This window comes from Arachis ipaensis, chromosome B4 (genome assembly GCF_059453495.1).
Source record: "Arachis ipaensis isolate K30076 ecotype BB chromosome B4, ASM5945349v1, whole genome shotgun sequence".
Taxonomy (NCBI): Eukaryota; Viridiplantae; Streptophyta; class Magnoliopsida; order Fabales; family Fabaceae; genus Arachis; species Arachis ipaensis.
Window position 1 is genome coordinate 21,761,475 of NC_142439.1, and position 23,859 is coordinate 21,785,333.

General features: G+C 38.8%; 4 protein-coding genes across 4 annotated transcripts; 2 read left to right on the forward strand and 2 right to left on the reverse strand.

The window, feature by feature from the left end:
• Positions 1-2,518: 2,518 nt before the first annotated feature.
• Positions 2,519-4,562, forward strand: LOC107639101 (uncharacterized). The gene is made up of 8 exons (XM_088483639.1): positions 2,519-2,727; positions 2,810-2,959; positions 3,110-3,286; positions 3,398-3,489; positions 3,582-3,646; positions 3,762-3,864; positions 4,063-4,173; positions 4,290-4,562. The coding sequence occupies exons 1-8, from the start codon at positions 2,628-2,630 to the stop codon at positions 4,407-4,409; spliced, it is 918 nt and encodes a 305-aa protein (XP_088339765.1). The 5' UTR covers positions 2,519-2,627; the 3' UTR covers positions 4,410-4,562.
• Positions 4,563-4,925: 363 nt separating this feature from the next.
• On the forward strand, positions 4,926-7,167 carry LOC148566890 (cationic amino acid transporter 5-like). The gene is made up of 2 exons (XM_088483638.1): positions 4,926-6,245; positions 6,444-7,167. The coding sequence occupies exons 1-2, from the start codon at positions 5,060-5,062 to the stop codon at positions 6,968-6,970; spliced, it is 1,713 nt and encodes a 570-aa protein (XP_088339764.1). The 5' UTR covers positions 4,926-5,059; the 3' UTR covers positions 6,971-7,167.
• Positions 7,168-10,095: 2,928 nt separating this feature from the next.
• Positions 10,096-11,019, reverse strand: LOC148566891 (uncharacterized). The gene has a single exon (XM_088484474.1). It carries the CDS (start codon positions 11,017-11,019, stop codon positions 10,096-10,098), a length of 924 nt encoding a protein of 307 aa, XP_088340600.1.
• An 8,928-nt stretch (positions 11,020-19,947) lies between these two features.
• Positions 19,948-22,831, reverse strand: LOC107639100 (cationic amino acid transporter 5). The gene is made up of 3 exons (XM_016342518.3): positions 21,822-22,831; positions 21,156-21,542; positions 19,948-20,673 (listed from the first exon to the last, which is right to left on the reverse strand). The coding sequence occupies exons 1-3, from the start codon at positions 22,591-22,593 to the stop codon at positions 20,084-20,086; spliced, it is 1,749 nt and encodes a 582-aa protein (XP_016198004.1). The 5' UTR covers positions 22,594-22,831; the 3' UTR covers positions 19,948-20,083.
• Positions 22,832-23,859: the final 1,028 nt, after the last annotated feature.

Consider the following 23,859-nt stretch of genomic DNA (forward strand, 5'->3'; position numbering starts at 1 on the left):
ACTCTATAAAATTAATGAAGTTCGTCGGTGGGTCAAGCGAACTCTATACAAAATATTTAGGGTTTGTATAGGTGACCTTCTAAGAAAATATCTTTTTTTCGAGTTATCTTTTTTCAAAAGATCTTATGAAAAAGTAAAAATAATTTTATGTTTTGATATCTCATGTAAAAGGATCTTTTTATCTATCAATTATGTTTGGGTATAACAATATAAAAGTACTTTTTGTTTATTTATTATATGAAAAATATTTTCTTTCTAAGAAAAAAGATTAAACTACAATTTGTACCCACGAAAGTTGAAAACGCTGACATATCTACCCATAGAAAAAGGAAATTACCATTTGTACCCATAAAATATGGATTTCGCATAACAAAATTATCCAAATACTAAATAAATTACCTAAAATCCCTAAAATACCCTTATCTTCACCACCACACCACCTCCTTCACCCAATCACCTTCTTAACCCTAACCCTCTTCACCCAACCACCACTCTTCTTTCCCTTCCTAATCTCAAATCCCACCACCACCCTCTTCACCCAGCCACCACCCCTCTTTCCGTTTCTAACACACTCTCACCATTAAGTCGAAAACCTCAGCTTCATGTTCTGCGTAATAGAGCCCTCTCTTCTTCCGACTAAACTCAACTTCAGGGCTCAGAGCTTGAGCTACAATGGCGGCGAAGAAGCAGAATGATGGAAGCACCAAGAAGAGGAAGCGGATTTCAGCTTCGGACTCTAATGCGAAGCATTACATGAATCCCATTCTAAGGCTCCTAAACTCTCTGCCTCTAAGAAACCCTTCAAATCCCTCAAAACACGCAAACCAGACGCTGTTCCTAAAGACAAGACCAAGAAGGCTCCCCTTATAGGTCGAGAACGTCATCTTCATGCTAAGGTCTTAAAACGTTACCAATTTGCTTTCAAATGCATTTGAATCTATGTTTTATTATTGTTATGAATCGGTGGAACATTTTGTTGTTTGATTTCAGGAACTTGCGGAGGCTAGGAAAAAGAAGAAGAAGCGCCATTTCACTCTTGAGCAAGTTTTACTTTGGAATTTTGTATAACTCAAGGCTGGTGACAGAAGCTCTGCAAAAGATGAAGGGAAAATTCCTGAAATTGCAGGCCCGCCTCGCCATCTGCAAGGTCTGCTGGAACGGCGGTTGCTTCGACTCTGACATTCTCGCAGCTTTTGATGCCGCCGTCGCCGATAAGGTAGCGTGAAGAGGAGGGTCTCTGACGCGGTAGGCTCTGGTTTGAGGCCGATGGTGATGGTGGCGAGGAGAAGCTGGCGCGGTGCTCCTGGGCTGGCGGAGGTCCGCGACGTTGCTAGTGGAGAAGGGTGAACGATGATGAGGAGGGTGAGACGGTGGTTTGTGGTTGATGCTGGGATTGGGTGGCTGAGAACATTGAGAGAGAGAGGAGGGAGGAAGGAGATGATAGTGTGGAGAGAAGGGTAATTTAGGGATTTTAGATAATTTTTTAGGGTTTGGATAATTTTGTCTGTAAAAACATTTTTTTATGGGTACAAATGGTAATTTCCTTTTTCTATGGGTAGATATATCAGCGTTTTCAACTTTCGTGGGTACAAATAGTAGTTTACTCAAGAAAAAAAAAAGATCTTTTAAAAAAAGATAGCTTCTCAAAAAAAGATTTTTTTTTCTAATATTTTACTTTTACTACTAGAAATTTGTCAAATACGCTAAAAAATAAAAAAATATTTTTTCATTAAAAAAAATATTTTTTTATCAAGATAATAGTATCCAAACAAACACTTAAAAAATAAAGTTAAAAAATAAATTTCAAAAAATAATTATTTTTTTATTTTATTTCAGAAAAAATAAAAAAAAATTTCCTTATAGCAAAAATAAGAGAAAAAAAATCTCACTTCGGTGGAAATACATATAGTCTGTGATTGTGACGGTCAGTGAGCTCACAATCACCGTCAGATATTTATCTGCTGCTATTCAGAAATATTTGTCTACTACTTCCTCATTTTCTGCCATTCTTTGGCATCATTTCATAATATCTTCTTCTATCTAGTGTTAATTTACATTTCTAGACATACGAACCTGGTGCAAGTGCAATGTACCTACATGGCTGCATCCACATTTCTTGACCGTACCTTTATCACAATTTTCTCTATCTACATTACACGCTCCTTGTAATAATTTTCCTTTACTACTCTTTTCTTTTTAGGTTGACTGATAATTTTATGTATTTGGACTTAAAATTATATTTTAACATTAAATTCCCGATGAACCTAACCTTAAATGAAGGAGTATAACATATAAAATTAACGATTTTCATGAAAAAGGAGTATAACATATAAAATTATTTTTCATTAAAAGACTTGGCTTTCTTTTTTCGAAAATATAAATGTACTTTTTTAGTTTTTTACAGTATTTTTCAACTGGTCAAAAATTAATTTATGAAAAAGGAGTATAACATATAAATTTCGAATTTTAACTCTTATTTATATGAATTAGTAAATTAAATACTAGTCCAATGCAAGTTATATAAATGATGTAGTTAGCTCATTAGAGATGTATATAATTAGCATCTATCACAATCAAGGAGTTTCATTCAGAAGAACACAGAAACAAGCACAAGAACAAGAACAACTATGTCATCAGAATCAGCAGCTAAAGTTACTTCCATTTTCGTGTACCCTGTCAAATCATGCCGTGGAATTTCAGTTTCTCATGCTGCTCTTAGTCCTTATGGTAAAACCAATACATGCATGTTATATGTACTAGTAAGTACTAGTCTATATAGCAATAATGACATTGTAACATTATTTGATAGGATTTAGATGGGATCGAAATTGGTTGGTGGTGAATGAAAGAGGGAGAGGATACACTCAAAGGGTTGAGCCAAGGCTTGCTTTGGTTGAAGTTGAAATGCCAACTGAGGCATTTGATGAAGGCTGGGAGCCTACAAAGGATTCTTTTATTGGTAACAATTAAGATTAATTACAGTTTCTTGAATTAGGCCTTTTAATTACTGTGATTAGTTCTAATCTTGAATGAAGAATTGCTGAATTAAAATGTTGATTATGACTTATTATCAAGTGTTACTGTCTTGGATATGATTGTTACTTGTTAGTGTTGAAAGCACCTGGGATGCAACCTCTCAAAATTAGCTTGTGTAAAGAACATGAAGTAGCAGATGGTGTTTCTCTATGGGATTGGAGTGGATCTGCCTGGCATGAGGGACCAGAAGCAGCAAAGTGGTTCTCAGATTATTTAGGAAAAACCAGTGCACTGATTCGCTTCGATATCGGTAGGCCATTGAGTTTGTGTATCTTTAAGCCCTATTTGGTAACTGTCTCAAGACAGAAATATAAACAGATAAACAAACTAAATGTGTTTGTTATGGACTTTATTAATGCAGAGTCACAGGCTAGACTCGCAGATCCGGAATACTATCATAATAAACAAAAGGTCCTTTTTACTGATGGTTATCAATACTTAATTGCATCTCAGGTTAGTTAGTGTTTTCAAATTCAATGAAGTCTAAATTCAATTTCCAATTGAAACTTTTATATCAATGTTTTTGTGTCACATGTAACTTTCAGGGATCATTGGATGTAGTAAACCAGCATGCTTCAGAACCCATACCTATAAATCGTTTTAGAGCCAAGTACTGATTTTTAACATGCCTTTTTCTAGTTTAACTCCTGAAATTTGTTGCTGCTTGGTCTAACTGGATTGTTTAATCTCTTAATAACTAAGATTTGTGTTGTTGAATGGTGCAGTATCTTTGTTGAAGGTTGTGAACCATTTGATGAGGATTTATGGACAAAGATCAAGATAGGCAAGCACTCGTTTCAGAGTGTGAGGTTGTGCTATCGTTGTAAGGTAATACCTCGAATTAGTTCCCAATGAATTCTTAGTCGAATACTTCAATCCTCAACAAATTTTAATCGCCAAATCAGTCTCTGATCTTTTATTTTGTTAGACTTATCAATCTTGACGTCAAATAAGATAACGATTCACATGTTTGTTATTCAGAAACCTGATTATAGTAATGTATTGATGCTGTTTGTGATGGTTCAGATACCTCAAGTGAATCAAGATACAGGGGAAGTTGGAGAAGAACCAGCTCAGACCCTGAGGAAAATTAGGTCTGGGAAACTCTTGAGGCCACAAGGAACACACGCACAAAGGGTGAGGCATTGATCATATTATATTAATGAAGCTTATTAATGAACATAGTCCTCTCTTATGAACTATATATATTATATGAATGAGTGGTATTGATATGTTATTAAATGCTTCTGCAGGTATACTTTGGCCAGTTTTTAACTTGGATTCAGGAGGATCATTCTGGAAATGTCATCAAATTGGGGGATCCTATTTATGTCTTTGACAAGGTCAATCATTTCAGTGAAGCTATTGCTTGAGACTCTAGTAGAATCTCCATTATTTCTATCATGAAAATAAGAGAAACCACCATGTTGCTGAACTTTGCTTTGCATAGTTGTATAATGCATCTATAACTATAATGAATTTTTATTAAAATAATATGCAAAAGGTAATTGTGTCCATTTTTTTCACTTGAGAAATCTCTTAATTTATCTAGTGAGTGGGTACAGGTATTATTATCATTTAACATTAAATTTTTTCTTAACAAAAAAGCTTATTACAACATAATCTCATTGATTGATTAATCATTCCTTTGCCAGTCCTCTTCGCTCAAGAAAGATCTTTGGATAACTTCGCTTACACCTATTCTTGTATGGCGAAAGATCTTTTAAATTGTGTGGCTTTAAGTACACCCTTCTCACAACAAAAGTAAAATATAAGAGAGAAGTGCAAGATGGTTCAAAAATATTTTGACAAATTCTGTGAAAATGATGTGTTAAAATTGTATTGGACAACAACAAAATTCAGTTGCATAACAAATCAGGAGAAAGCGTGTGAAGAATAGAAAAAAAATGCAGATTCCTTGTCACACAAGCCATCCTTTTCGCTGCTTACATATCATGTAATGGTGGCCTCATAGTGAAGCCACTCTAAAGTTTCATGCAATTGAAAGTAACAATTTCTTTCAATGGCTTCCACGAGAGGCATGGCTGACCCTTTATCGCAAAAGGGCTATTGGAGATGGAGCAAGCAAGATTTCTTGCCAGAAGAGTCCTTCCAAAGCTGGAACAACTATGCTTCTGCTCTGTCACAAACATGGTGCAGGTTCAAGGACCGCCTCATGAGCAGATCAGATGCTTCTGCTGAGACTACAGAACTCAGGAGGCAAAGTGAGAATGACATGAAGCGTTGTCTCACTTGGTGGGACCTAATCTGGTTCGGTTTTGGAACTGTGGTTGGTGCTGGAATCTTTGTACTAACCGGAGAAGAAGCTCATGATACTGTTGGGCCAGCTATTGTGTTGTCCTATGGTGTTTCAGGATTCTCAGCAATGTTATCAGTATTCTGCTACACAGAGTTCGCCGTCGAAGTTCCGGTAGCCGGCGGCTCTTTTGCTTACCTGAGAATTGAGTTGGGAGATTTTGCTGCCTTCATAGCTGCAGGGAACATTCTTCTTGAAAGCATTGTTGGAACCGCGGCGGTTTCGAGATCTTGTACTTCTTACTTCACAAGCCTTTTGAATAAACCAAAAAACTCCCTGCGGATCAAGACTGGTCTCAAAGACGGTTACAACTTGCTTGATCCTATTGCTGTTGTGGTCTTAGCAATTACTTCAGCAATTGCAATCAGCAGCACAAGGAAGAGCTCATACTTCAATTGGATAGCATCTGCAGTCCACACTTTAGTTATTATATTTGTCATTTTTTCTGGAATTTTCGTTGCAAATACATCAAATTTGACACCTTTTCTGCCTTTTGGTGCTAAGGGGATATTCCAAGCAGCTGGAATTGTTTATTTTGCATATGCAGGGTTTGATAGCGTTGCAACAATGGCTGAAGAAACTAAGAACCCTTCAAGAGATATACCAATAGGGCTTATTGGATCAATGTCGATGATCACAGTGATATATTGCCTAATGGCTCTTACACTCAGCATGATGCAGAATTACAAAGACATAGACACTGATGCAGCATTCTCTGTTGCATTTCAGAGTGTGGGAATGAAATGGGCTAAGTATGTTGTTGCTTTTGGTGCATTGAAGGGAATGACAACAGTTCTTCTTGTTGGGGCATTGGGACAAGCGCGTTACACCACTCACATTGCACGTTCTCACATGATCCCTCCATGGTTTGCCCTTGTTCATCCAAACACAGGTATGATGTATGGTACATAAGTTAGACAAATCAGTCTCTATCGTCATTTAATAAAAACGTGAGATCAACATATATAGACGAAAAAAATGATGTCAGGATTAATTTGTCTAACCAAATAAAAATTTGGAAGTTGGCTGCACCCGTCTAAATTTTATCTTAAAGTAACTAATACTTGTACCCGTATTGATCACATATCAGGAACACCTATAAATGCAACATTGTTGATCACAATCTCAAGTGCTTGCATAGCATTTTTCTCAAGCTTGGATGTGTTGTCAAGCTTGTTATCAATAAGCACACTCTTCATCTTCATGATGATGGCTGTGGCACTTTTGGTTAGGAGGTACTATGTGAGAGGTGTGACATCAAGGGAAAACCTTTTAAAGTTAGTAGCATTCTTGCTACTAATCATTTCTTCATCACTGGGGATCTTAGCTTATTGGGTCATGAACCCTAATGGTTGGATTGGATACACAATAACTGTTCCTATATGGTTCTTGGCCACTCTAGGAATGTCACTGTTTTTGACTCAGCAAAGGGTGCCGAGAGTTTGGGGAGTTCCACTTGTTCCATGGCTGCCATCAATGTCAATTGCAATAAATATCTTCCTAATGGGGTCTTTGGATTCATCAGCATTCACAAGATTTGGGGTATGCACTGGGGTGATGTTGATCTACTACTTTTTCTTTGGACTCCATGCAACTTACGACGTGGCTCATCAATAAGAAAACTCCATGCATGGCCATTCTCTCATCTGTTATATACTATTTGAAGAAGAATTCCCCTCCCCATGTATGAAATACTGTGTTCTAATATGATGATCAAATTAGAAATAAGAACAGATGAAATTTGATACTTGATAGCTTTGTAAAGGCTTATTCAAGTCAACAGCATATATGGACCTCCATCTGTTTAGTCTTTCTATATGAGCGACACTTTCAGAAGAAGAATAATAAGCTAATTGATAAGTTAATACCTCTGGTTTAGCTCTAAAATTCACGGTACTTAGGAGAGTAAGTCTCAACTATTTTTGTGGACTTGGTGTAGGAGTAGAAATAGGTGAAAACCTAGTGAATTGGTTTCTAAAAATGCTTTATGAACATTTAAAATCAATCGCTAAATATTTGTGTATATTTATTTGGGTTAATAATTTTTTTTTGAATCAACATAAGCTCAACACACTAATGTGGAGCAACGAAAGAAACAACAAAGACTTAGAAAATACATAAATTTTGAAGCTTTCTGCAATGCCTCAACCACCTAAAGTATCACTCTTAGTCCATTCGTTGTAACTCAGAATCGCCTTTCTTATTACGAAGTCCACACCTGTTTCCTTATTATTAAAAATCCTAGCATTGCGTTCCATCCAAATGTTCCAAATAACTGCAAAGAAACCCGGCAACCATTTCTTCTGATCTTGTTTCCGCTTATACCTACCGATCCATCTCTCAAACAGTTCCCTTATGGTTCCAGGGATAGGCCACACCTCTCCAAACGACCTCAACCAACTATCCCACACCTGTCATGTTATCTCACATAGAAGAAATAGATGCTCCACCGACTCTACCTCCTTTTTGCAAAGTACACAAAGATTATCACTGGGCCTAATAATTCCTATTCTACTCAATCTCTCCTTGGTACTCACTCTGCCAATAAGTACAAACCACCCAAACAGCTCGATCCTCGGCGGTACCACTCCTCTCCAAACAGAACTTGTGAAACTGTAACTCGTTATCTCATCTGACAGATTCTCCGACTGTAGGACCTTCACAACAGACTTGGTAGAGAATACTCCTTTACTATCAAACTTCCAGACCATATTATCATCTTTTCCATCTGTCAATTTCACCTGTCTTAGCCGCTCATGGAGTTGGTGGACAAGTTCCAGCTCCCATTGGAATAACTCTCTCCGCCACTGAAAGTTCCATATCCACTCAAGCCCATCCCAAAATCCACAATCCCCTACCATCGAACCTTGCTGATTCGAAATAGAGTATAGTCTTGGAAATGCCACCTTCAATGGGCCACCTTGCAGCCAGTTATCTTCCCAAAATCGGGTACTCCTCCCATTCCCTACTTCCATCGCCATACCCGTAGTCATTTTGTCCTTTATCCTCTGCTCTCTAATGTTCAACTGACATATGTCTTTCCAGGGTCCTCTTTTAACCGGTAACTGCTGATTTACTAGCATTACAGCAGGATTCAGGTTGTTGCACGAGCATACTATCCTTTTCCACAAGGGGCACTCCTCTTTAGAAAAACGCCACCACCACTTGAACAAGAGCGCTGTGTTCCGGATCACCGCATCCCCCACCCCCAAACCCCCAGCCTTTTTTGGTGCTTGAACCAACTCCCACTTAACTAACGGAATACCATCATTACCGTCTCCCTTACACCACATAAATCGCCTTTGCAGGGCAATCAGATTATCCGCAACCGCTTTCGGCATCTTATACAGACTGAGGTAGTAAATAGGAAGGCTATTCAGCACCGATTTAATAAGCACAAGCTTACCCGCTTTGGTTAGTACCTTTGCTTTCCATAGACTGAGTTTCTCTTCCACCTTGTCAATTATCGGTTTCCAAGTCTTCACCAAACGAGGATTTGCACCCAAAGAGATCTCGAGATACCTCACGGGTAGTACCGCTTGCCTGCATCCCAGCTCCCCACATGCTTGATTTATCCATTCCTGCTCACAATTTACCGATATCAAACTTGACTTCTCAAAATTAATGCTCAGCCCTGACATCAACTCAAAACACCTCAACAGTCTCCTATATTTGACTATTGTCTCTGTCACCGGGGGGCAGAACAATATCGTATCATCCGCAAATTGTAAGTGCGACAATTCGATATGCTCTCCTCCGACCAATAGCGGTTCAATGTGCCCGTTCCTTACAGCTTCTCCCACCATCCGATTTAACACATCTACGACCAACACAAACAGAAATGGAGAAAGGGGATCCCCTTGCCTGAGACCTCTTCCCATTTTGAATGGCTTAGATGGTGACCCATTTACCAGAATAGACATGGTAGCCGTGCTGACACACTCCTTCACCCAATTCCTCCAACGCTGTCCAAATCCCATTTTCTGTAACACTATATCCACAAAACTCCATCTGACTCTATCATACGCTTTATGAAAATCCAGCTTAATGATCGCCGCTTTCCTCCTCCGTGCCTTGAGCCAATTAACTGTCTCACAAGCTATGAGAGCACCATCATGAATTTTTCGACCTTTCACAAATGCAGTCTGAGTCTCACCCACCAATCCCGGCATAACTGACCTCATTCTTCTCACCAACACCTTTGAGATCACCTTGTACACACATCCTACCAAGCTAATCGGCCGAAAATCCTTGATCTCCTTAGCACCCAGAAATTTTGGGGCCAGTGTCACCCATGTTGTATTCACATCTGCTGGTAACGTTAGCCTTTGAAAGAAATCCATTACTGCCGCCGTGAACTCCTAACCAATCTCGTCCCAGCATTTCTTAATAAAATTCATATTGTATCCATCACTACTTGGGACCTTCGACGAGTCACAATCCCAAACTGCCTCCCTAATTTCCTCTGCAGACGGAAAAACCTCCAAAGCTTCTGCCTCAGCTCTATCAATTTGCTTCAACAAACCATCCTGAATACCTATACTTGGTGCATACTCCTGATGATACAACTCCTTATAGAATCCCCTAATTGCATGCGTTATTCTTGCCTGATTCCTCACAAGCCGGCCCTGGATCATCAGAGCATCAATCCTGTTGTTCTTCCTTCTAGCCGATGCAATAGAGTGAAAGTACCGGGTATTTCTGTCCATGTCCTTCACATGTTTAGACCGAGACATCTGTTTCTAATGAGTTTCCTTCCTAATGTACCACCTTTCACAAAATCTCACCAACGCCTTCCTTCTAGCCTCCGTTGTATCATCATAAATCCCTTCACTAACCTCCTCATCCAGCTTCCTGATCTCATCCTCAAACTTTTGCAGTCTGTTATCCATATCACTGAAGTTATCCTTGTGCCATTGCCTCAATGGTGTCGTCAAGGCCTTCAGTTTACCAAGGAATGGCCCTCCGCCTAAAGCCCGCCATTCATTTTTGACCGTCCTTAGAAAGCCCTCATGGGTAAACCAGGAATCCAGACTCCTGAACGGTCTAGGCCCCCCTCTAACTTTTGTATCCTCCACAATCAACGGGCAATGATCTGACAAGCCCCTTGGGCCACCTTTCAGCCTAATGTCAGGAAACTCCTCCACCCATTCAACACTAACCAGCACCCTATCAATTCTGCTACAAGATTGACCCCTGAACCAAGTGTACTTCCTATCCGTAAGGGGGAGATCCACCAGCTGCATATCTTGCACCCAACTCTTGAAGTCTTCCGCTGACCCCGGCAAACTCTTTAACCCTTTTCGATCATCAGCTTGCAAAATCTCATTAAAGTCTCCCAACAAACAGAAAGGAACTTGGCATAAGCCTGCAACATAACTCAATTCCTCCCACACCACCCACTTTGCCTCCCTCCCATGTGCCCCGTATACCAAACAGTAAGCACACTGAAAATTATTCTGTGTTATCACTCCCTCAATACACAACCACCTCTCCCCTTTATAACAGTTCCTTTTCTGAAACATGTTATCATCCCACATCAACAAAAGCCCCCCGGCAGCCCCAACAGATTCCACAAACTCCCAACCAACAGTACTATTTCCCCAAATCCTGCTAACATCATATTTTGAAATACCCTCTCTTTTTGTTTCTAGCAAACCTAACATGTTTAAGTTATATTTTTTCTTCAACGTTCTGACCATGCTCAACTTACCATCCCCCCTTAAACCCCTAATATTCCAACAGCTCACAATCATTTAACCAAATTATTGCTCACCTTATGTTTGTTCTTTGGACGACTCCTTCTTGCCTTTTCTTTTTGTTTCGCCAACTTCCGCTTTTTCGCTATTTCTTCATTCTGAGCTTGCAATATACTCATGATATCCACGTCCTCATCATATAACTCAGCGCCAGATTCCACCGCCAGTGCCCATGTAACCTCATTCTCTTTTGTCTGTGCTTCCATAGACATCCTGCCATCCTCTCCCTCTGTGAGTCGCTCTTTGCCAGTTTCATCAACGTTTGCATCCATGTTTCCAGCGTTTTCTGCATTCTCACCCAAACCTTGTTCAGCCACCTCTTCTCCGTTTTCATTTGCAACATTTCCAACAATTTCCTTTGTCATGAGCAACCGTGTATCCTCCTCCACCCTACTGCCATTGAGAATCCCCTCCCTGTCCGTACGAATCTGCACCATGCCCTCAGAACAGACACTAGTCTCCTCCCTCCCCACCGTCTCTCCTCCAACCTCCACACCCACTCCCAGTCGCGCTTCCTTCTCACTTCGTTGCCAAGCATTCGCACCTGCCTCCAGGACAGCCGGCCACCGTCCCTGCTCCAACGGCTTGGCCCGTCCGTCGTCCCCCGCCCCTCCATGGATTGTCACCCCCACATCTCACCCTTCGCAGCCAGGCACAGTAACAGAACCTCGCGCCGCCCTCCTATCCTCTACACACACCGCCTTCTCCTGTACACAACCCTACCGATCAATCTCGCCTTCCTCAACAGCAGCCGGCCCCCATCCCTGCGAGGATTGCCCGTCCCGGACTGCGTCCCTCGCCACACACACAATATTGGTCTCTGCTGTTCGCCCTAGACGCCTACCCTCAGCCGCAGCAGCCCGCTGAACCCTATTCTCTGTCCGCCCCGGTTCCAAACGGGTCATGGCAACCCGGTCCGCTTCTGTCCAGCCCAATATAGGCCCACCCCGTGTCTCCCATGCTACCTGCAGCCCCTCATCCTCCCGTCCCCCACTCCTTTGCTTAGTTAATGTTGGGCTTGTGATTTCATGGCCCAACCCACAACTCTCTAAGCAGCGTCCAACTTTAGCCCTTAATGGCTTGTCCTTCTGTACTAGTCCAGCACATGGCCCGTTAGTACCACTAACCCTTTCTTCCCCATAACTGAACCCCTGTGTAACCGTTCTGTCAGAATCTCCTTCCTCACTTCCACCAAATCTCTGCATAACCCCCTCCCCATTATTTTGGGTACTACTCACCGAATCTGTTGCTTCTCCAATCTTTTTGAACTTTAAAAATTCAACGTTTATATCATTCAAAAGTACTTCTGAATTTACTATCCTGCCCTTCTCTTGGTCCCTCTTCTGTTCATTGCCGGTAATTAGGTATGCCGCCGGGTCCCGCACCACCTCCTCCTTCCTCAGGCTATGGTCACCATCCCCGTCGACAGCTCTCCCTTTGTAGACCTGCATCTCCTCCTCGGAATTCCCAGGCCCACCAGCCGTCCACCCCATCTCTTTCACAAATATTGTAACCTCCTTCGTCCCAACAGCAAGCCTTACCCATTCCCTAATTTCATCAAACACGTACGTATCTACTTGAATCCTTCCTACCCGAAGTGACGCCCCTGCTCCTGTTGGAATAGCACAGTGGAGAACGTCTCCCCATAGGCTTCCAACCATTTTGAATGTGTCTGACGACCATACATGAAGCGGCATTCCGTAACACTCCAGCCATACTCTGCGAGACCCACCGCGTTCTGTTTCCTCCCATCGCCGGACTCGATGAAAAACTTGTAGCAGAGAATCCATTTTAAACGTGTACGCCTCAGCAGAATGCTCCACCGTATCAAACGTCAATAATACTTTATTCTCCCCGATCTCCCGAACATCTTCCACATGAGACACATTTGTGTGAATTACCCTCTTCAAGGATCTGGCGTCCTGACGTTTCAGTGTGTACCCCACTAAGCTCCTAGCCAACCATTCCATATTTGCTGCTACAACAGGTACTTCAATCCTTTTCGCACACCCATTGCCCTGCTGAACATGAACTTGGTCCCCTGCTAGCACGTTTCCTTCCCCAGGAATCTGAACCACTTCATTCTGCACAATAATTCTCTCTGGCCTCGCTTCCATCTGACCTCTTGTCCCCACCAGCCCCCTCCGGTCCTCCTCCTGTATATTCCTCCGAAACTTACCCTCCCCCACAGCAACAGTTTTACCGCGTAGCCTGTATTTTTTCGGCAATAGCTTTGAGGGCACCACCTTTCGTCGTATATCTAACAAATGCGAATATGTACGCCTTTTCTGTTTTCTGCTTTCTACAAAGATAGATGTCGTTTATTCTCCCGGTCCAGCAAAACATCTGATACAATTCCCTCCTAGAAATATCCTCCGGCAAATTATCCACAAAGACAGTGAAAGAATCCCTTTCTAAGTGATGATATTCTTCCTTAGTCCAAATCCGCGGATCCTTCCGCCGTTGAAAAAAGTCCCTGCTCCCACCTCCTCTGGTGTATCCCCCCCGCTCAGCCTCTCGGTCTCCCATTTTCCCCACTAATTCTTAATTTCTTAACTGCCAGTTGTATTTGGGTTAATAATTAAATTAGTCCTTAAAAATATATCATTCTCTAATTTTATTCTTAAAAAATTTTATCAATTAAATTAGTCTTTTAGGTAGCGTTTGTTTTAAGGTAATGGAACAGAGACTGAGAGACTGAAACTCAATATCATGTTTGTTGGTTCAGAGACTGGTACTAAAATTTCTGTCCCTGTCCCTAAAATTTCAGTATTTCAGTACCTCCAAAAAGTGAGGATACAAGGGACTGAAATTTTTAGAGACAGAGATTGAAACTTTAATAACATTTTATACCTAAAATACCCTCATTTCAATTAATTAATTCCAATTTTACTTTTTGTACAAATTAAATTAGAGTTTCATTTTTGTTTTAATTTTTGTCTCCCACTTTGCACCAAACAGAATACTCAGATTTATTTGTCTCTGTCTCTTAGTCTTAGTCTCTCAGTCTCAATCTTTCAATCTCTATCTCTCCACAAAACGCTACCTTAAAGATCATAAATTAATTATTTTTATCATTCTGTCACTCAATTAATAGTTTCCGTCAATGATTGATAATATAAAACGTTAATTGATAGTATACATGACACCCACCATGTCCAATTGAAAACTAAACAAACTTTATGAAAATCTATCAATTTAGTCTATCTTTTAAATTAAAAAAAGAATCATATTCCTAATATAACCTTTTTTTTTCTCAAATATAGATATTATTTTATTATTATAAAATAATAATATTTCCATAAGGAAGTACAAAAGAAGTTGGGTATTCCCAATTATCACCAAATGTGATTGGAAGACAAATAGCTTAAGAAAGAGTAAAGTAAGAATAAAGAGAAATTATTAGCATTCATCAGGTATGGTTATTGAGTTCACGCACTAGACTGCTGACTTCTTGCACTATCTCCGGTACTGGGCTTATTAGCTTCTCAAAGACACACCTATTCCTCGCTTTCCAAGTGCTCCAACACAGCGCCGCAATGAAGAGGATCTTTTGTCTACCTTCGATTTGAGCCGCTGCCCAAGATAAAACTCGTTGCCACCAATTGATGAAGGTCTCCTCTTCTCTCTGCCATAAGTCGAGGGTTATTAAGTTTAGACTCCAGATTGTTGAAGACAGGGGGTATTGGAACAAGGCATAAGAAATTGATTCATCTTTCAGCATGCATCTTGGGCAAGTGGCGGGGGTGGATGCAAACCAGCTATGGATTTGTTGCAAAACCGGAAGCTTTTTATGAAGACTCTTCCATAAAAAAATTTTAATTTTATGAGGTAATTTCAATTTCCAAATGCTATTCCATACTCTATTGTTCTGTATGTTCTGAGACATCAATGAAATAGGAGAATGAAAGAACCCATAAGCAACTTTGTATCCTGACCCAACTTCGTATATACCAGATTTTGTCCAGCACCAATTAACTTCATCCTCCTCCTCTGTTGGTTTGATGGAAAAAATTTTATTGCATATATCAACTGAAAAAAATTGACTCAATCAGGTTTCTGTTCCAGCTTCTATCAGGATTTAGTAGCGCACTAACATAATATACTTGCAGATTCGGTGGGTTTGTCACTGCAGCTTGAGGAACATTAAAGGGCAATGGTGGTGGGAACCAGGGATCATGGAAGATGTGGACATTAGCACCAAAGCCTATTTTTCATAACAAGCCTTTCTCAATCACCTTGCGGCCTTCAAGAACACTTCTCTAGCCCCACGACGGTATGCTTCCTATCTCTGCATGTAAGAAATTTGTATATCTGAAATATTTAGCTTTGAACATTCTTGACAGTGTAGAATTAGGGTATTTCATTAGACGCCAACATTGCTTGCCCAATAAGGCCAAATTTTGCGCCCTTAGATCTTTGATCCCCAACCCACCATCTTTCTTCGGTCTCGTCATTGTGTCCCATTGAATCCAAACCATTCTTTGTTCTGCGCCTTTTTTATCCCACCAAAATTGCGAGAGCATGCTATGAATCTCAGTTAACAGCGTGTCCGGGAGCTTGAAACAAGAGAGTGTGTAAATAGGAATCGCTTCCCCCCACCGCTCTCAATAGCGTGTGCTTGCCACCTAAGGACAATAAACTTCTTTTCCAATCCATAATCCTCTTCTGAACTTTATCCTTGATAGCTCCAAAGGTTGCTTTATTTGATTTCTGAACTATGGAGGACAACCCCAAGTATTTGTCTTGGGCTCCGATATGTTCAATATTTAGTATTTACGCAATTGCTAGTCTTGTGTTCTGAGGTGTGTTGTGACTGAAAAAGATGGCCGACTTATTCAAATTGACTTTTTGCCCACTGAAGCCCTCGTAGATCTCTAGCAATTCCAAAATGCTTTGGCTTGTATTAGGTGAGTCCTTGCAAAAAGGATTGAATCATCAGCAAACAAAAAGTGATTAACTATTTGGCATCTCCGATTAACTTGAACTCCTTAAATTAATCTATTTTGCTCTGTCTTGTGTAGCAAGAAGGAAAGCCCTTCCGCACAAAAAAGAAATAGATATGGAGATAGGGGGTCACCCTATCGGATGCCCCTATTTGGCCTAAAGTAGCCAAAAGGTTGCCCTTCCACAACAACAGAGTAAGAAACAGTCATTACCAATTCCTTAGTCCAGTTAATCCATTTAGCATCAAAACCCAGGTTTTCCATGATGTACCATAAGAAGTGTCATTCAACCCTATCATAAGCCTTGCTCATATCTAGTTTAATAGCCATCTCATGATCTGCTCCACTTCTCTTATTTTTCAAAGGAAAAGTTTAGGGGCCAGCAATTTTTCCAAATTCTGGCCAGCATGTAACCAGCAAAGAAAAGTGATCCATTGGATGAAATCTCACACCAATCTCACACTATTAAAATCAACATTGATGGCTATTTGATGGCTACAAATTACAAAAATTGCCGCTCCCTAACACTCCTCATTTTCAAATAGTGCATACATTCGTGGACAATTAGAATATTATCTGAAATGAGTCTACCTTTGAAAAAAGCACTCTGATTTGGGCTTATGATTTTATTCATAATACCTTATAGTCAGTGCACCATAACTTTAGAAATAATTTTATACATAATTAAGGACAAACTAATTGGTCGTACCTGAGTCATGTCACTGGTATCTGGCACCTTTGGAATCAAACAAATTTGAGTATGGTTGAAACGTTTTAGAATTCTTCCACTGTGAAAGAAACTTCGCACTGCCTTAAAAACGTCACCTCCAACTATATCCTAGAAAAAGTGAAAAAACTTAGCTGTAAACACATCATCACCAGGAGCACTCTGAGCATGAACACTGAACGTAGCTCTTTTGACCTCGTCCAGAGTTACCGGCCTTTGGAGCCTACGGTTTATGGAAGCTGTAACCTTAGGCTCCAAATCCTCCAAATATGGATTCAGATCAACCGAACAAGAAGAAGTAAAAATATCGCATAAGTAGTCTTCAGCTACCTTTGTAATATCCTCCGATTTCGATGCAATCTCATTGTTCCTCCCAACTAATCTCCAAATTCTGTTCCTTCGCACCCTTGATTAAAATTTCTGGTGAAAGAATCTGATGTTCTGATCTTCTTCTTTTAGCCATTTGACTCTAGATTTTTCTCTCCAATAGCTCTCTTCTTTCATATATGCTAGCTCCAACTTCTCTTCCAATATGGTAATCTCCTCTCCCCCATTGATTCCAGCCACTCATAGCTCCTCTAGGCTAGCTTGAAGGTCCTCAATTTCTTTCTGAGAGTTTGCTTTGTGAGTTATCTGCCATTGAACTAATCTATGTCTACATTCTTTCAACTTTTGGGCCAATAAGAACATAGTCGACCCTACTACTTCCATTTTCCACACTTCGCTGACAATTCTTTTGACATCATCTTCTCCATACCAACATTTCTAGTATTTAAAATGCCTTTTACTATGCCAGGATTGAGGTTCAATTTCCATCAAGATAGGAGCATAATCCGAGCCTGATTCTGTGAGCCTGTGCACCACTGCATTCGGAAACTTCAGCTTCCATCTCATCCCTACTAAATAGCGGTCAAGCCTCTCCTTCACCAAATCCTCTCCTTGTCTTCGATTTGTCCACGTGAAATCCATCATTTCAATATCCACTAATTCATTGCTATCAATAAAATTAATGAATGTTACAATGGTAGTTGCTGATTTTTTGCCTCCACCCTCCTTTTCCGCTTGACTTATTATAGCATTAAAATCTTCCGCTATTACCACTTTTTCTTCCATTTGTTGACTCATTGTTGTAAGTTTCTCAAACTGTAAGGCTTGAATTTGTTCCGAACAGCTCAAACGGACACCAATGAACGTCCATACCCCATTGTTTCCGAACTTCTTAACTTCAGCTGCTACAAAGAATTTCCTGCTGCTTTTAATTTGAACATGGATGATGTCCTTTCAAGCTAGCGCAAGTCCTCCTGCCATTCCTAACGGGTTAACAATATACCAGTTTTCATAGCTGCATGCCCGGAGTTTTGCTTCCACCTGTCGAGATTGGTTCTTTGTTTCACTTATGAACACAATCTCGAGGGAGTGGGATTTACATATCCCTTTTAGGGTATGAATTGTCAGGGGTCTCCCCTAACCCCGACAATTCCAAACTATAGTTCTCATGGCTAGGGGTGTTCATAGATCGGATCCGATCCGCATATCCGCGGTATTTATCCGAATTCGATCCGAAAATTGCGGATATGGATCCAATCCACAAGGCTTTCAAATCGGATCGGATCAGATCCGCACACTAATCGGATCGGATTGCGGATTTTGTGTTGGTATCCGCATATCCGATCCGCATATTTGCGTATCCGCAAAAATAAAGAAATAAATAAGTAAATATTTCTTTTATGTTTTATTTCAACTAATAATTATCATATATGTTGTATTATTTTAATTTATTATTTAAGAAAAGTATGTTCAATATTATTTTAAGAGTAAATATATTTAAACGAATAGAAAAATGAATTTTATTGATATGTTTTTAATAAAAATAAGCTTTTAAAAATATTTGTGTGTTTTGCGGATATATCCGACATCCGATCCGATCCGATTCGCAAATGTGCGGATCGGATCCAACCTTAAAAATTGCGGATATTGGATCCGATCCGATCCGATGATTTTAGTGCGGATCGGATCGAAATTTTGGCCATATCCGATCCGATCTGATCCACGTTCACCCCTACTCATGGCGCCTTTGGTGCCATTTGTAGGCTGGCACCCTCCACCCCCTGTTGAACTGCATTTTCATCATTTGTTCTTGCTTTCTTTGTAGATCCTTTAACTATACCACTCATCAACCTAACAATACTAAATTGATAAATTTTCATAAATATATTTGTTTTATGTCTAATTAGATATGCTAAGTATCATGTATGATGTGATTCTATATTGTCAATCGTTGACGAAAACTTATAAGTGAGTGATCGAAGGACGAAAATGATTAATTTATAATCTTTGAATGACAAATTTGATTAATAAAATCTTTTAAGGATGAATTTAAAAAAAGAATAATCCTTTTGAGAACTAATTTAATTATTAACTCATATTTATTTATATTTCACATATTTTTTAATAAAGTAATCCGCCACAAAAATAATCAAATATTTCATGTAGAATAACCATTCTTTTTTATTTTTCAAAATAATCAAATTTTTCATAGCAAATCAAATCAAACTTTCTATGAACACCGAAAATCAATACCCAGCGTATGTTATACTTCTAATCTTCTATTCGTATTTGATTAAAATGAAAATCTGGTTTGATTATATTGGTCATAAAGTTTGACTATTAATGTAAATCAAATTTGATAATAATTTAAGTTGATTATATGATTTGAATATAAGTTTGAATCAATATTTTGAATTGTGGAGTTTGATCATAAATATAAATGTAGAACCATTCCTGTTATTATACTTTGGCTGATTATTTTTATTTATTTAACATAGTTATTAGTTTTAAACATAACTCAAGGTTTTGAAAATCGAACGGGATATAGTCATGTATAGTCATAGATGCTGTTTTTGATGGTTCAGGTACCTCAAGTGAATCAAAGAGTGAGGCATTGATCATATCAGTCAAGCTTTTAATGAATATAGTCCTCTCTTATGAACTATATGCATAACCAATGAACGGTGTTGATATGTTATTAAATGCTTCTGCAAGTATACTTTTGCTAATTTTTTACTTGAATCAGGAGGATTATTCTGGAAATGTCATCAGATTGGGGATCCTATTATTATGTACACGGTTTGTAAGTAAATGAGTGAACAAGAGAGTTCATTCTGCTATAGTAATTCTTCTGTTTTTGTTTTTAATTTGATCATCATACTGGGACATATATAGATTACTAGCATACAATCTAGTAAAACTTGTAGAAAGGAATTCTGATTTTAATACAAACATGTGAGAGAGTAAATATTTAAGGCCCTGCATTCTCCATGGTCTCCATTTGCTTAATTTTGTTCTCGTTTTGCAACTTTTCTTGTTGATGAGCCATGTCATAAGTTGCATGTAGTCCAAAGAAAAAATAGTATATCAACATTACCCCAGTGCAAATTCCAAATCTTATGAATGCTGATGAATCCAAAGATCCCATTAGGAATATATTAATTGCAATTGAAATTGATGGCAACCATGGAACAAGTGGAACTCCCCAAACCTTAGGATCCCTTTGCTGTTTCAAAACAAGTGACATGCCTAATGTGGCCAAGAACCATATAGGAACAGTTATTGTATATCCAATCCATCCATTAGGGTTTATGCCCCAACAAGCTGAAATCCCCATTGATGAAGCAATGATTAGTAGCAAGAATGCTCCTAGCTTTAAAAGGTTTTCCCTTGGTGTCACACCTCTCACATAGTACCTCCTAACCAAAAGTGCCACAGCCATCATCATGAAGATGAAGAGTGTGCTTATTGATAACAAGCTTGACAACACATCCAAGCTTGAGAAAAATGCTATGCAAGCACTTGAGATTGTGATCAACAGTGTTGCATTTATAGGTGTTCCTGATATGTGCACCAATAAGGGTATAGCTATTAGTTATGGTATGTAAAATACAATTTGCAAATATCACAATTTAGTAACAAAAAAGGCTAAGTATAAATAAGAGTAAATAGCTATTTTGTCATCCAAAAGATTCGGATTTTGACCAAACGGATCTCAACCTCTGTTTTTGACAAAATAAACTCCTAAATATCAGTTTCATTTGACAAAATAGAGTAATTGTTAACCTATTACTCTAGATGTTTGGATCATTTTATCAAACAAAGATGATATTTTAGAGTTCATTTGACAAAAGCAAAGGTTGAGGTTCCTTTTATCAAAATTAAAATCTTTCGATACCAAAATGACTATTTACTCTATGAATAATATCTCAAATCTGTACTTAATCACCAAATCAGTTTTCAAACTTTAACTGAAATTGTTATGTTTTCATTAAATAACGATAAGAAATGATTTGTCTAACTTTCATATCCGTCCATCATACCTGTCTTTGGATGAACAAGGGCAAACCATGGAGGGATCATATGTGAACGTGCAATGTGAGTGGTGTAACGTGCTTGTCCCAATGCCCCAACAAGAAGAACGGTTGTCATACCCTTCAATGCACCAAAAGCAACAACATACTTAGCCCATTTCATTCCCACACTCTGAAACGCAACAGAGAATGCTGCATCAGTGTCTATGTCTTTGTAATTCTGCATCATGCTGAGTGTAAGTGCCATTAGGCAATATATCACTGTGATCATCGACATTGATCCAACAAGCCCTATTGGTATGTCCCTTGAAGGGTTCTTGGTTTCTTCAGCCATTGTTGCAATGCTATCAAACCCCCCATATGCAAAATAAACAATTGCGGCAGCTTGAAAAATTCCTGTTAAGAAATCAAGTTTGATTATATTACCTACGGAGTTTGATTATAATATAAATCAAATATGATTATATTATAAAAAATACTATATCCACATTAAAATTAACTACCAAGTCAGGTATCCTATATCTGTATAATTTTAATATATATTTTAAATTTTAACATGTAATGATTTTTTTTAGCAAAAGAAATTCAGCACAGTAAAGTGAAACTTATTGCAAGAAAACAAGAAGACAACATAAACACAAACTCATTATGAAATTTAATTATGAATATGAATACCTTTAGCACCAAATGGGAGAAAAGGTGTCAAATTTGATGTGTCAGCATGAACAAGCCCTGCAATGATCACAAACAAAATCACCAAAGTGTTGACAGCAGATGCAATCCAATTGATGTAGGAGGTTTTCCTAGTGCTGCTGATGGCGATGGCGGAGGCGGCGGCAAGAACCACAACAGCAATAGGATCAAGCAAGTTGTAACCGTCTTTGAGACCGGTCTTGATCCGCAGGGAGTTTTTTGGTTTATTCAAAAGGCTTGTGAAGTAAGAAGTCCAAGATCTGGAAACCGCTGCAGTTCCAACAATGCTTTCAAGAAGAATGTTGCCTGCAGCTATGAAGGCAGCAAAATCTCCCAACTCAATTCTCAGGTAAGCGAAAGAGCCGCCGGCTACCGGAACTTCAACGGCGAATTCGGTGTAACAGAAGACTGAAAGCATTGCTGAGATTCCAGAAACTGCATAGGATAAGATAATAGCTGGACCAACGGTATCATGAGCTTCTTCTCCGGTTAGAACGAAGATTCCAGCACCAACCACTGCTCCGAAACCGAACCAGATTAGGTCCCACCAACTGAGGCAACGCTTCATTTCATTCTCGCTTTGCTTTCTGAGTTGTGTAGTTTCGGTTTCATCATCTGATCTTGATGTTAGGCGGTTCTTGAATCTGAACCATGTTTGTGAGAGGGCAGAGGTGTAGTTCGTCCAGGTTTGGAAGGACTCTTCTGGCAAGAAATCTTGCTTGCTCCATCTCCAATAACTTCTTGTAGAAGCCATTGCAATTTGTAGAAATCTTCTATGTGCTGCTCATATTTGAATCCATGTATCTGAATACAAATGTATTTATCAAGGAACTGTTGAGAGTGAGTTTAGTTTAGTTTAGTTTTTTATTCGTTAGTGTACAGTGACAATTTTTTATACTTCATTTAAGAATATATTAAAAATAATCGGAAAATAACCATAAGAATGGCAGATAAAAAGAAATGAAAAGATTGTTATTAGTTTCGCAAACTCCTCTGCAACTACCTCTTATTGTCTATTTAATAGACGCTTGCCAGTATTGCATCATGCAAGAGTTGATGGTATCCCATAAAAAATCAATGGAAAAGTATAGCTAACTAACATTGGTAAATAATGTGAACAATAAATATATCGGATGTTCATTTTACTAGGTGTACGAATGGTTAGGTGTACGGATGATTATTCTAATATTAAGATTTAGGTGGATAATTTAGAGGTGTAGTGTGTTTTTATTTTATTGGTGGTTATTCATGTTGTTCAAAAAAGTCATTTCTTACCTAACATAACCCAAAATCAATATATATATTGTTAATTGTCAATTTGGTATTCAAAAAATTTACTCGTTGACAAAAAAGTCCCTAAAAGATGTTCTCGATAAACAGTCTATTAATTATTTGAAAATACGACAATAAAAAAATAAATATTATATTTTTTATAAGTAACAAAAAAAACTTTTATATTTAACAAACGACTTATTAAAAATAATCGAAAAATAAAAATAAGAATGACAAATAAAAAGAAAAAGTAAATACCCAAAATGGTTCTTGAAATTTAAATCTTTACCAAATTTAGTCTCCCACTTTCATAAATGACTAATTAAATCCCTAAAATTTCAAAACGTGCATCTCCGTTAGTCTCTTAAAGAAGTTCCGTTTAAACGTCGATAATGTGAAATGTGAAGTGTTAGGTGGGCATTCTAACTGTATGCTGATGTGTACGAAGGTTGAATGTGATTTAAATTAGTATCCAAAAATGCTTAATAATATTCAAATTAGTCCATCTTTCAGTATAAAACCCTAAACCATAAATTCTTGTCTTCTCTTCTTCACCTCTCTGTTGCTTTTCGGTTTATCTTGTTTTCTCGTCTGCGTGAGTGATGATGAGAGATGAGGAGAGAAGTCAAAGTATCTCAAGTAGAAAAATTTTGCAGGAAAACCTTATAGCAGCAATGGAATACGCAATAGGAGAGGTAAGAACGCCATTTTCTGTAACTGCGAACTTCCAACGGTGATGAAATACTCA